This window comes from Pantherophis guttatus, chromosome 1 (genome assembly GCF_059756535.1).
Source record: "Pantherophis guttatus breed Tessera chromosome 1, ASM5975653v1, whole genome shotgun sequence".
Taxonomy (NCBI): domain Eukaryota; kingdom Metazoa; phylum Chordata; class Lepidosauria; order Squamata; family Colubridae; genus Pantherophis; species Pantherophis guttatus.
This window is the reverse complement of record NC_142063.1, coordinates 339,682,672-339,696,050: the sequence shown is the minus strand read 5'-3', so window position 1 is coordinate 339,696,050 and position 13,379 is coordinate 339,682,672. Positions and strand designations below refer to the sequence as shown.

The following is a 13,379-nucleotide window of genomic DNA, read 5'->3' as shown; positions in this document are numbered from 1 at the left end:
ATCAAGCACAGTTATGTGGCAACATGCTTAACAACGGGCATAACTTGAATTTTGATCATGTGACCACGGAGATGCCGCAAAGGTCGTAAGTGTGAAACATGATCATAAGTCATCTTTTCCAGTGCCACTACAATTTCGAAAAGTCACTAAATGAACTGTCGTAAATCAAGGATTACCTGTATTTTAAAATAACACTGTTAGTTTAAAAGGATTGCTGTTAATAAGTAATCCTTCAGAATTACAGTTTGGGGAGAGTTAATTGTCTGTCTCAGGGCTGCAGTGAATATTTCCTGAAGGGAACAGAGGCCCAGGGACCAGGGGAAATCCCTTGGCTTGGTGGTAAATGGAGTTTCCACTGCCATTCCATAATTGGCCAAAGTCACAGGGAGCTGGGCAGTAAATACATTTAATTAATGAATTTATTATGATTGACTCCCAGGCATCTCCCACAAAAATGAGTGGCAGAGTAGGAATAACTAGAAAAGGATAGATGGCTGGATAAGGCTACAAAGAAGCTTAAGACTGGACGGTCTTCTCTATTGGCAGTCTTTCGCCATTGCTGAGTTATAGTGATCTCAAAGCCCAATGCCCATAAAGAAAGTGCTGCAGCTTTGATTGTACTGTTGTGGCCCCCATCTTGACTTTTTTGACCTTTCTCTTCTTCCTTCCTCCCTCCCTCCCTCCCTTCCCTTCCCTCCCTTTCCTCCCTGTATTCTCTTTCCTTCTTTCCTTCTTTCCTTCTTTCCTTCCTTCCTTCCTTCCTTCCTTCCTTCCTCCATTCTCATCCTTCCCCCCTTCCTTACTCTCCTTCCTTCCTTCCCTCCCTTCCCTCCTTGTATTCTTCTTCCTTCCTTCCTTCCTTCCTTCTTTCTTTCCTTCCTTCCTCCATTTCCATTCCTTCCCTTCCCTCCCCTTCCTTATTCTTCTTCCTTCCTAGCCACTTCCTTTCCTTCCTTCCCTCCCGTCCCTTCCCTTCCTTTCTGCCTTGTACTTTTTCCTTCCTTCCTTCCTTCCTTCCTTTCTTCTTTCCTTCCTTCCTTTCCATTCCCTCCCTTCCCTTCCCTTCCCTCTCCTTCCTTCCTTTCGTATCCCTTTTCGTTCCTTCCTTCCTTCCTTCCTTTCTTTCTTCCTGCCTGCCTTCCTTCCTTCCTTCCTTCTTTCCTTCCTTTCCATTCCCTCCCTTCCCACCCCTCCCTTCCTTATTCTCCTTCCCCCTCCCTCCCCTCCCCTTTCTTCCTTTTGTACTCTCCTTCCTTCCTTCCTTCCTTCCTTCCTTCCTTCCTTTCTTCTTTCCTTCCTTCCTTTCCATTCCCTCCCTTCCCTTCCATCCCCTTCCTTCTTTTCATACCCCTTTTCCTTCCTTTCTTCCTTCCTTCCTTCCTTCTTTCCTTCCTTCCTTTCTTCTTTCCTTCCTTCTTTCCTTTCCATTCCCTCCCTTCCCTTCCCTCCCCTTCCTTCTTTTCATACCTTTTCCTTCCTTTCTTTCTTCCTTCCTTCCTTCCTGCCTGTCTGCCTGCCTTCTTTCCTTCCTTTCCATGCCCTCCCTTCCTGCCCCTCCCTTCCTTATTCTCCTTCCCCCTCCCTCCCCTCCCCTTTCTTCCTTTTGTACTCTTTTTCCTTCCTTCCTTCCTTCCTTCCTTCCTTCCTTCCTTCCTTCCTTCCTTCCTTCCTTCCTTCCTTCCTTCCTTCCTTCCTTCCTTCTCTCTGCCTGGCCACTACTGCCTTCCGTTCCGTTCCTTTCCTCTCCCCTCCCCAGCTGACCTAAGACTACCCCAGAGATTCAACAGAAAAGCTTCTTTGGGACAAGAAAATTGCCTTAAGTGGGGAAAGCTGACATTTCTAAATTCACCTTTTCTGCTGCTGATAACCACCACTAAGAACTGGGTGGGGGAGGCGGAGAGCTGATACGTGCAGCCCTACCTCAAACTCATCCATCAAAGCAGTGATAATTAGAGTAGGCAACACCTTGTGGTATCTCACACTCCGCTTAAATCCCACACCATAAAAAAAAAGAAAAAAGTCAACAAGTTTATCTTTGGATGTGCAAGACTGTGGCCAGCTCATTGGATCACTTTGTCCTAACCGCATTGTTTCTCCCAAGAGGAGCTGGCTGCATTTGACACAATGGCCCATTCAAGTTTATCCATAATTGGGAGGCACAAATCTCCTTCTTTCTACTGTTCTTAAGAAAATAGGAAAAAGAACAGAGATTGAGAAAATAGGAAAATAGGAAAAAGAACAGAGATTAAGAAAATAGGAAAAAGAACAGAGATTAAGAAAATTAAGTAAATAGGAAAAAAAACAGATTAAGAAAATTAAGAAAATAGAAAGAACAGAGATTAAGAAAATTAAGAAAATAGGAAAAAGGACAGAGATTAAGAAAATTAAGAAAATAGGAAAAAGAACAGAGATTAAGAAAATTAAGAAAATTAAGAAAATAGAAAAAGGACAGAGATTAAGAAAATAGGAAAAAGAACAGAGATTAAGAAAATTAAGGAAATAGGAAAAAGAACAGAGATTAAGAAAATTAAGGAAATAGGAAAAAGAACAGAAATTAAGAAAATTAAGGAAATAGGAAAAAGAACAGATTAAGAAAATTAAGAAAATAATAGGAAAAAGAACAGAGATTAAGAAAATTAAGAAAATAGGAAAAAGAACAGAGAGAAAGTGACACCTTCCAAAAATAAACAATTTCCAAGTGGCAAGAATTGAGTCAGTTTGATGTGCAGGTAAACCTCGATTTACAACGGTTCGTTTAGCGACTGTTGCAAGTTACGACGATACTGAAAAACCTCACTTATGACCATTTTTCACATCAATGACCGTTGCAGCAGTCCCGTGGTCCCGTGATTCCCATTCACCTGCTTGACAACTGGTTCGTAGTTATGACGGTTGCAGTGTTCTGGGGTCACATGATTCCCTTTTGCGACCTTCGGACAAGCAAAGTCCACGGGGAAGCCAGATTCACCTAAAAACCTATTTTATTAACTTAACAATTGCAGTGATCTGCTTAACAACCGTGGCGGAAAAAAAGGCATAAAATGGGACAAAGCTCCCTTAGCAACTGTCTTGTGCTTAGCAACATAAATTTGGGAGGGGATCGTAAGTCGAGGACTGCATGTAAAAGCAGCTTCGGAGTTTCCTTTCACTGAGAAGCATTCCATCTTCATGTTTGGAGGACGGACAAGGGATCTGCGCCCACACGTATGTACAGGCAGTCCTCGACTTACAACAGTTCATTTAGTGACCGTTCAAAATTACAAAATGAGACTTAGGACCATTTTTCAGCAGGATCCCCATGCTCACGTGATCAAAATTCAGAGGCTGGGCAACCGGTTCATACTTATGACCTTTGCTGGGTCCCAGGATCACGTGGGATCGCCTTTTGGGACCGTCTGACAAGCAAAAACAATGGGGAAAACCAGATTCACTTAACAACTCGGTTGCTAACTTATCAACTGCAGGGATTCACTTAACGACGGCGGCAAGAAAAGTCGTAAAATGAGGCAAAACTCCCTTAACAAATGTCTCACTTAATAACAGAAATGTTGGGCTAAATTGTGGTCGTAAGTCGAGGGCTACCTGTTACAACATCCATCCCAACCTCTCAAACCATAGTATTACTTACGCCGGAGGATCTCTCTCTGTTTCCGGACATACCACGTATAGAGCGCTGCCCGCTTCTGCGTTTTCATCGGAGTCCCCTTGTTCAGATGCTGAGAAAGGTGTGACTGATTCAGTCCTGTGACATCCACCACCTCCCTTTGGGGGATGTTGTGTTGTTGCATGTAACCCTTGATCATCTTTGCGGCTCGCCAGGGATCTTCACTGAAAGGCAGGAAAAGATTCTAGTTAGTGCTGAGTCAATGGGAAATGCGGGAAACATTCAGGTTAACAAGAGTTGGAAGGGACCTTGTAGGTCATCTAGTCCAACCCCCCGCCCAAGCAGAAGAACCTACACCCGTGATGGCGAACCTATGGCATGCGTGCCACAGGTGGCACACGGAGCCATATTGGTGGGCACACGAGCTCAACTCCGGCACACATGCATGCACTGGCCAGTTCATTTTCAGACCTTCTGGGCCCACCACAAGTCAGGAAACAGACTGTTTCCGGCCTCCGGAGGGCCTCCGGGGTGTGTGTGTAGAAGGCCTGTTTTTCTCTCTCCCCAGGCTCCAGAGCCTTTCTAGGAGCCTGGGGAGGGCGAAAACGACCTTCCCCACCTCCCCAGAGGCCCTCTGGAGGCCAGAAATGGCCCATTTGATGACTCCTGGTGGGACCGGAAGGCCCATTTTTCACTCTCCCCCACCCCCCATTGGGGGTGGGGAAGGCTGTTTTCGCCCTCCCCAGGCTCCTAGAAAGGCTCTGGAGCCTAGGGAGAGTGAAAAACGGGCCTTCCTCACACACACCCCAGAGGCCCTCCGCTTGCCGGAAACAGTCTGTTTCCCAACTTCTGGTGGGCCCAAAAGACCCGAAAATGAGCTGGCCAGTGCATGCATGTGTGCCAGAGCTGAGCTCGCGTGCCCACCGATATGGCTCTGCGTACCAAAAGCGGGCAGAGCGTGGGGGTCACATGTGCATGCATGGGGGGGCGCATAGAATTATGGGTGTGGGCACGGACATGTGCGACCCCCTCACAATCCCCCTGCTTTTGGCACGCAATGGCAAAAAGGTTAGCCATCACTGCTCTACACCATTTCTGACAGATGGCAGCCCAATCTCTTCTCGAAAGCCTCCAGTGATGAAGCTCCCACTACTTCCAAAGGCAACTTCTGTTCCATGGGTTGATTGTTCTCCCTGTCAGAAAATTTATCCTTATTTCTAGGTTGAATCTCTCCTTCCATCCATTATTCCTTGTCTGGCCTTCGGGTGCTTTGGAAAATAGCTTGACCCCCTCCTCTCTGTGGCAGCCCCTCAAATATTGGAAGACTGCTATCATGTCTCCCCTGGTCCTTCATTGCAGCTTGTCCTGCCTGCAGGTGCTTTGGAGAATAAATCAACTCTTAAAAGTTATGAGGGCCTTGAAAAAATTGTCTAACAACCTGTACCTGCACTTAAAACCCATACAAACACACAATCATGTGATTGCAATTTGGAGAATTGGCAGCCCTTTCCCATTTTATGACTGCTTGTAATATCCTGTGGTCACATGATTGCAATTTGCAATCTGCTTTTTTCCCCCCTGGTTTCCAGCAAAAAAAAGTATCCATGCGGGAAGCTGGATTTGCTTAACAATCGTGTTATTTGCCTGACCATCATGAAATAAATTGTTTTAAAATCGGGTCCGATTGCAATGCATGCAATCACTTACAACAGAAATTATGGCCCCAGTTGTAGAAGATTTATCTGCATGGTGGAAGTTCATGGACAAAATCTACGTATGCCTAGATCTACTAAATCTGCTAGTCTACTAAATCTACATCTATTAGATCTACTCAAATCTACAAAGATCTAGTTCTTACTATTACTATGAGTACAGTACTATTAGATATAGGATCTAGCTCTATTAATAACTGCTAGGAGTTGATACCAACTTGTTGAATCACAATCAGGAGAGAGCTAGAAGGGACTTTGGAGGTCTTCTAGTCCCTTTGATGGTGCATAATCCATCAGTGATGGAATCCATGAAGGTCAAATTTATAAACTGCAAATTCAGGGCACTAAAAGACAAAGCAAACCAGGAATTCACTTGATAGTACTGGTTTCCCTTGGCTCATTAAATTAGAGCTTTGTGCAATGTGCAAGTCCTATTTCTTTTTCTTTTTCTTTTTTTATTGAAAAGTTTTAAAATATTTTTACAAACAAATGTCCCCTCCTCCTTCTTCCCCCCACCCATTCCCTTCTCCCCCACCCCCACCCCCACTTCCCAGAACAAAATACAGGGTATAGCATTTAACAAGCATAATCAAACATAAATAAACTAACTATAAGCTCTTAACTCCCCCTCACAATTTAACTCCCCCATACATACCAAAATGTAAAAATATTAGAATTCACCTAAATATTTCATTCATAAGCTATTTGCAACTTTCTAGTCCCATATTTGTTTTGAATATAATCAATCCATCTTCTCCATTCCAATATGTATCTCTCATTCGAGCAATCCTTCAAATATGCAGAGATTTTAGCCATCTCCACCAAATTAGCTACTTTTAATGTCCATTCTTCAATAGTAGGTAGGTCTTCCTTCTTCCAATACTGCGCCACCAAAAGTCTGGCTGCTGTTATTAAGTTCAAAATCAAATTAGTCTCTATAACCGTACAGTCTGTGATTATACCCAATAAAAACAACTGTGGAGTAAATTTTATCTTCTTTTTAAGAATATTTTGTATAATCCACCATATCTTAATCCAAAATGCCTTAATTTTTTTACATGTCCACCATATATGATAATACATTGCATCATCACATTTACTGCAAGTCCTATTTCAAAGTCATTTGGATATTAAATTTTGTAAATTATAGCTCTGCATGCATAAGTGATTTTAGATTTATGTCTCTAATTAAATTAAATATTAGCTATTTTTTTAAAATCAAATTAAATAGTTAATTTTTATTTATCAAGTTGATCAACTCCATCATGGCTCTGTGTTGAGTACAGCATGAAAGAATAAAAAGAAAAGGATATAAAGCATATAAAAACAAACATCCAGAAGTAATATCATCAGGCCAATCATCCCACTGGCCAAGTGTCCGTGACCCACTGGAGGCCAACTTCTAGAGCTGTGATGGCAAACCTATGGCATGTGTGCCACTGGTGGCATGTGTAGCCATATTGGTGGACACACAAGCTGATTTTCGGGCCTTCTGGGCCCACCAGAAGTAGGGAAACAGGCAGTTTCCTGCCTCCAGAGGGCCTCGGGGGGGCGGTGGGGAAGGCCTGTTTTTCTCTTTCCCCAGGCTCCAGAGATCCCACCGGAAGTTGGCAAACGGGCCGTTTGCGGCCTCTGGAGGGCCTCGGTGGGGGGGGGGGAGGCTGTTTTTGCCCTCCCCAGACTCCTAGAAAGGCTCTGGAGCCTAGGGAGAGAGAAAAACGGGCCTACCGGGCCATTGCGTGCCAGGAGTGGAGGCAGGGGGGCTGCGCGCACATGCACAGGGCGCATAGGATTATGAATGTGGGCATGCGCATCCATGACCCACCACACCACACCCCACTCCTGGCACGCGATGGCAAAATGGTTAGCCATCACTGTTCTAGAAAACCAGGCAGATTTTAAGGTCTTTTTTTGAATAAAGTAACATGAGGGAAGGAGGCAATGCAAAAGAAGCTGCACGAGGGAGGGAGGGAGGGAGGAAGGAAGGAAGGAGATAGAAGAGGAACTGTGGAAGTGAGAAAGGAGGGAAGGGAAAAGAAAGGGAAGGAAGGGAAGGGAAGGGAAGGCCAAATACCATATATATTTCAATACTAACAAGCAAAAACAGAATTTTATATTTGCAGCTTTTATTGAAATGCCTTAAAGTGAAATTCAGAGGCCAACATAGGCTCTGAGAAGGGGGACTAGAGTCCAGGTGGGCAAGCTGTATTCGGAGGCCTCCTGTGACCCCAACCATCCCTTTCACCATCCCTGAAGCTTCCCCATTTTTTATCTTTTTTCCCCTTTTGATGTGGGGAGGCACTTGGATCAAGAGCCAAAAAAGGATATTATAAGCCCTGTGGAGATGCCTACTTAAGGCTGTAATTTCACACCTCCATTTCTCTCTCTCAAACCACCCCAAAATTTGGTCCTGCTTCCTCCATTAATGTCACAATTTCTGTGATTCGTTACTTGGCTAACGCTAAGAAGGAGGAGAGCCCTCTTAGTCAAAGAAATCAAGGGGTGTCTGGTAGCCCCTTTTCTGAATAATGCATTTTATTAAAAGCAGAAATTTTTGTGTGCTCAGCTAATACGAGGCATCTTCTGATTTGTTGACTTCACTGAAGCTTTCTGAAGCAAAATACTATCTAAATGTCTGTCTGTCCATTCATCCCTCCATTAGTCAAAAGTATCTACCATTAATCCATGTATCTATCCATTTAACTTATCTTCTATCAATCAACAGTATCATCTATTCATCTCTCTCTCTCTCTCTCTCTCTCTCTCTCTCTCCCTCCCTCCCTCTGTTAAATTTATTTGCTACCTATCTCAACCTGGGACTACTTTAAGCAGGTTATAACCATAAAAAGGAAGAAATGAAAAGAATGTGAACAGAAGTAAGCTAATAGAACAATGAAAAACAATGAAAAAGAACACAACAATATCTATAAATGTATCATCTATCAAAAGTATATTATCTATTCATCCATCCATCCATTATCTATCAACAGTATATATCAATGATGGCTAACCTTTTCTGGACTGAGCGCCCAAAGTGCATGTGTGCATGTGAGAATGGTTTGGTGGGCGTGGCCTTGATGGGCTTGGCAGGGGAAGGATACTGTAAAATCTCCATTCCCACCCCACTCCAGGGGAAGGAAACTGCAAAATCCACATTTCCTCCCACTCAGCTGGGACTCAGGAGGCAGAGAATAGATGGGGGCGGGGCCAGTCAGAGGTGGTATTTACCAGTTCTCTGAACTACTCAAAATTTCCGCTACCGGTTCTCCAGAACTGGTCTGAACCTGCTGAATGCCACCTCTGATCTATCTATCATCTATCTACATTTCATCTATCTATCTCCCAAGTTTTCTAAGCATTGTTCTTAGTTAAATAAGAGGCATCAGTTCTTAGCTATTTACTTCCAATATCTGCCTTGCCATATAAGATTTAACTCAATTAACCCACCGGCATCATTTGTCAGCTCCCACTCCCTCTCCTAAAAACAAGCAAACACAATCTCCTGTCACAATGAATGTATTACTCACCGATAGAGACATGACATTCTTGTGTTGCTCCTGTAGCCACCTATTCCTATGTCTGCCCCTCGCTAAGCAATGTGTGGGCTGGGAGGGGAGATGGGAAGAAATGACAGGCCAGGTCACCTCTGGGCATAAAATCAAGGTCAACACCTCGTATGGCCAGTGTGGACATAGTTTAGGGGTGGGGAATTTGTGGTGGGTGGGATGTGTGTGTGTTTGGGGATTGTTATCTGTGTTGGACCTGTTCTTTGTGTGTTAAGTGAATTTTGTTGTATGGGTATACTGTGTATACACGTACAATGACAATAAAGTTATTATTATTATTGTTTAGAGTGGTGCCTTTTAAAAAAAATCAGCGGTTGCCTTTCTTGCATACAGGTAGTCCTCAATTTACAACGGTTCATTTAGTGACCGTTCAAAGTTACGACAAAAAGTGACATTTTTCACAATTGCAACCGTTGCAGCGTTCCCAGGGTCACATGATCAAAATTCAAACGCTTGGCAGCCGACTCATATTGATGACGGTTTGTAACGTCTCTTACGGGGTCACGTGATCCCCCCCTTTTGCCATCTTCTGAGAAGCAAGGTCAATGGGGGAGCCAGATTCACTTAGCGACTATGTTACTAAATTAACAACTGCAATGATTCACTTAACACTCGTGTCAAGAAAGGTCGTAAAACAGATTAAGGAAAAGAACGTAAGTACTTTTGTTTCCACATGGAGACAGCTTAATGTGGGAAAGAATGAAACTCTGAATTTGGGTTTTACAGATTAAACTGATAGATCTTTATAGAAATAGCCTGTTCATAGGTAAAGGCAAAGGTAAAGGTTCCCCCCGCACATCTGTGCTAGTCGTTCCTGACTCTAGGGGGCGGTGCTCATCTTCGTTTCAAAGCCGAAGAGCCAGCGCTGTCCGAAGAAGTCTCCGTGGTCATGTGGCCGGCATGACTAAACACCAAAGGTGCACGGAACACTGTTACCTTCCCACCAAAGGTGGTCCCTATTTTTCTACTTGCATTTTTTACATGTTTTCGAACTGCTAGGTTGACAGAAGCTGGGACAAGTAACGGGAGCTCACCCCATTACGCGGCACTAGGGATTCGAACCGCTGAACTGGTGACCTTTCGATCGACAAGCTCAGCGTCTTAGCCACTGAGCCATCGTGTCCCTTGGCCTGTTCATACTGTTATGGAAAAGCAAAAAGTTGTGATTTGATCTTAATGCTTTATTTTATTGTAACAGAGAGAGTCGGAAGTCAATGCTTTTTTTTTCTTTCTTTCTTTTCCCCCATCTATCTTTCCTCACTTCTCTTCCCCCTTTCCCCTCCCCCATCACTGCTCTTCTACAATTCTTTTGTATTTTGTATTTTTCAATATTCTATAACTCAATAAAAAATGTTTACAGTAAGAAAGGTTGCAAAACAGGGTAACAGCGTAGGAGGCTAATGCCTCCTACTAAGGCAGCATTTAACATCCAGCTGCCTGCAATTACTGCGAGTTCAATTCTCACCAGGCTCAAGGTTGACTCAGCCTTCCATCCTTTCTAAGGTGGGTAAAATGAGGACCCAGTTTGTGGGGGCAATAAGCTGACTTTGTATAAAATATACAAAAAGTATGAAGGCTATTGCTTAACACATTGTAAGCCGCCCTGAGTCTCCGGAGAAGGGCGGTAAATAAATAAATAAATAAATAAATAAATAAATAAATAAAACTCACTTAACAACTGTCTCACTTAGCAACAGAAATCCTGGTCTCAATTGTGGTCGTAAGTCGAGGACTACTTGCACTCAGGATCCTGGATCAAAGTCAGATGTTTGCTGAGTCACTGAAACACGCGTTTGCTTGCTTGCTTGCACAAAACAGACAACCGTTTGTTCAAAAATGTCCCTTTGGTTTGGACATTTGCCTGATCCCTTCTTCCCCTTGTCCATTTAACCACCCTCCGCACTGGAGTGGGTAAATAAAACTCAGTAACATCCTGCAAGAAGTATGCCAAGAATTTATTCCCTTGCATTATAAAACCCCGTTCTCCAGTGAAAACAAACAATCTAATCTGTATCTCTCTGTACACACACAAAGGCCCCACACGGCCGCCCCCTTCACCTGCCTGCTCTCCCCATCCCGTTTTCCATAACTCGCATCTAGGGGGGAAAAAAAAAATTAGCTTCTGTGTTCTGCCATCAGGTTCTTACCGGTGCTACAGCAGGGGTGTCTAACTTTAAGACTTGTGGACTTCAACTCCCAGAATTCCCCAGAGGGAGAGAGGGGAGGGGAAGGAGGGGAGGGGAGGGAAAGAGAGGGGAGGGGAGGGAGAGAGAGAGAGGGAGAAAGAGAAAAAAGGAAGGAAAGAAGGAAGGAAGGAAAGAAGGAAAGAACAAAGGAGGGGGGGAGGAAGGGAAGGAAAGAGGAAGGAAGGAAAAGAAAGAAAGAAAGAAAGAAAGAAAGAAAGAAAGAAAGAAAGAAAGAAAGAAAGAAGAAGGAGGGAGGGAGGGAGGGAGAAAAGGAAGGAAGGAAGGAAGAGAAAGAGAAAGAAATAAAAAAGGAAGGAGAGAGAAAGGGAGGGAAGGAAGGAAAGAAAGAGAAAGAAAGGAAGGAAGGAAGAAAAAGAAAGGAAGGAAGGAAGGAAGGAGGGAGAAAGGGAGGGAAGGAAGGAAGGAAAGAAAGAGAAAGGAAGAAAGGAAGAAAAAGAAAGAAAGAAAGAAAGAAAGAGGAAGGAGGGAGGGAGAAAAGGAAGGAAGGAAGAGAAAGAGAAAGGAATAAAAAAGGAAGGAGGGAGAAAGGGAGGGAAGGAAGGAAGGAAAGAAAGAGGAAGAAAGGAAGAAAGGAAGAAAAAGAAAAAGAAAGAAAGAGGAAGGAGGGAGAAACGGAGGGAAGTAAGGAAGGAAAGAAAGAAAGGAAGGAAGAAAAAGAAAGAAAGAAAGAAGGAGGGAGGGAGAAAGGGAGGGAAGAAAGAAAGAGAAAGAAAGAAAGAAAGAAAGAAAGAAAGAAAGAAAGAAAGAAAGAAAGAAAGAAAGAAAGAAAGAAAGATTCCCCCCCCCCACTATGCAATAGTCTTTCAGTGGAACTTCAAATGATCTTTGCAGGCAGAACATGTAATTCCTATATAGTCCCTTACTGAAGTCCGTGGGATTGACTTCCAAGCAGACTAAAAATAAGGGTAATCCTAGTGCCAGCAATATTGCCGCATAATCCATTTAATTCATGAAGATAGGCATCTTGTGGTATGGACAGTTTTCCTCTGAGTAACAGTTAAGGAACTATTCATGAATAGAAATGGAATTATACAAATGGAATTAAACTAATTGTTAACCTAAAACTTCTTAAAGATATCTGACTAATTGCTTTGAAGACAAAAGTCGAACTGTCCCAGACTGTTCAATCCTATACAGACAGTCCTCAATATACAACAGTTCATTTAGTGACTGTTTGAAGTTACAACGGGCACTGAAAAAAGGGACTTGTGACCTTTTCTCACGCTTACGACCGTTGCAGCATCCCCATGGTCACAAATTTGGATGCTTGACAACTGGTTCATATTTATGACGGTTGCAATGTCCCAAGGTCAGGTGATTCCCTTTTGTGACCTTCTGACAAGCAAAGTCAAGGGAGAAGCCAGATTCACTCAACAACCATGCTCCTAACTTAACAACGGCAGCGATTCACTTAACAACCGTGGCAAGCAAGGTTGTAAAACGGAGCCAAAATCACTGAACAAATATTTCCCTTAGCAACAGAAATGGGCTGAATTGCAGTCATGTGTCAAGGACTCCCTGTATTCTCGAATAACTGTCACTAATCTGATGCACACAGTGTGTCCAGTTTACACCAGGGGTTCCTGAACTTGGCAGCTTTAAGACTTGTGGATTTCAACTCCCAGAATTCCACAAGTTTTAAAGCTGCCAAGTTTGAAGACCTCTGCTTTACACCAATGATTCCATGGATTCTGTGAAAACGTGTTCACTGAGGGACAGTACTAGGAAACAGGAACAACAATATTGGGATATTGCATTCAATTGTGGTGGTGTTTTTTTCAAAATAAATACAAGCATGGCCTTGTACTCCTGGTTGAAACTGTTCCACCCAAACTGTTGTTTATTGCAGCTTTTGCAAAATCTCTGAACAGTGCAAGAAATAGTTTCCGGATTTAGAGTGGCAGAGAAAGGAATGTTAGTTTAGAAGTAGAAAACAGAATCTAGGCTAGGGGTGTGTAAACTCAAGACCTAGGGGTTGGATCTGGTCCGGGGGGGTACTTAGATCTGGTCCGCGGGGCCAAGTGGTGAGTTTCAAAAATTTTTACTACCGGTTCTGTGGGTGTGGCTTGGTGGCGTGGCAAGGCTTGGTGGGCGTGGCAGGGGAAGGATACTGTAAAATCTCCATTCCCATCCCACTCCAGAAGAAGGATACTGCAAAATCTCCATTCCCTCCCCACTCCAGGGGAAGGATACTACAGCTGGGATTTGGGAGGCAGAGAATAGATGGGGATGGGACCAGTCAGAATTTTTACTACCGGTTCTCCAAACTACTCAAAATTTCTGCTACCGG

General features: G+C 43.6%; 1 protein-coding gene across 2 annotated transcripts in view; it reads right to left on the bottom strand.

Moving 5' to 3' along the window:
* HNF1B (HNF1 homeobox B) overlaps positions 1–13,379 on the bottom strand; it is a 106,585-nt gene that overhangs the window by 64,642 nt on the left and 28,564 nt on the right. For both annotated transcript variants that reach the window (XM_060693213.2, XM_060693214.2), the window contains exon 2: positions 3,629–3,828. In XM_060693213.2, the coding sequence (XP_060549196.1) occupies positions 3,629–3,828 (200 nt within the window). The remainder of the gene's footprint in view (positions 1–3,628; positions 3,829–13,379) is intronic.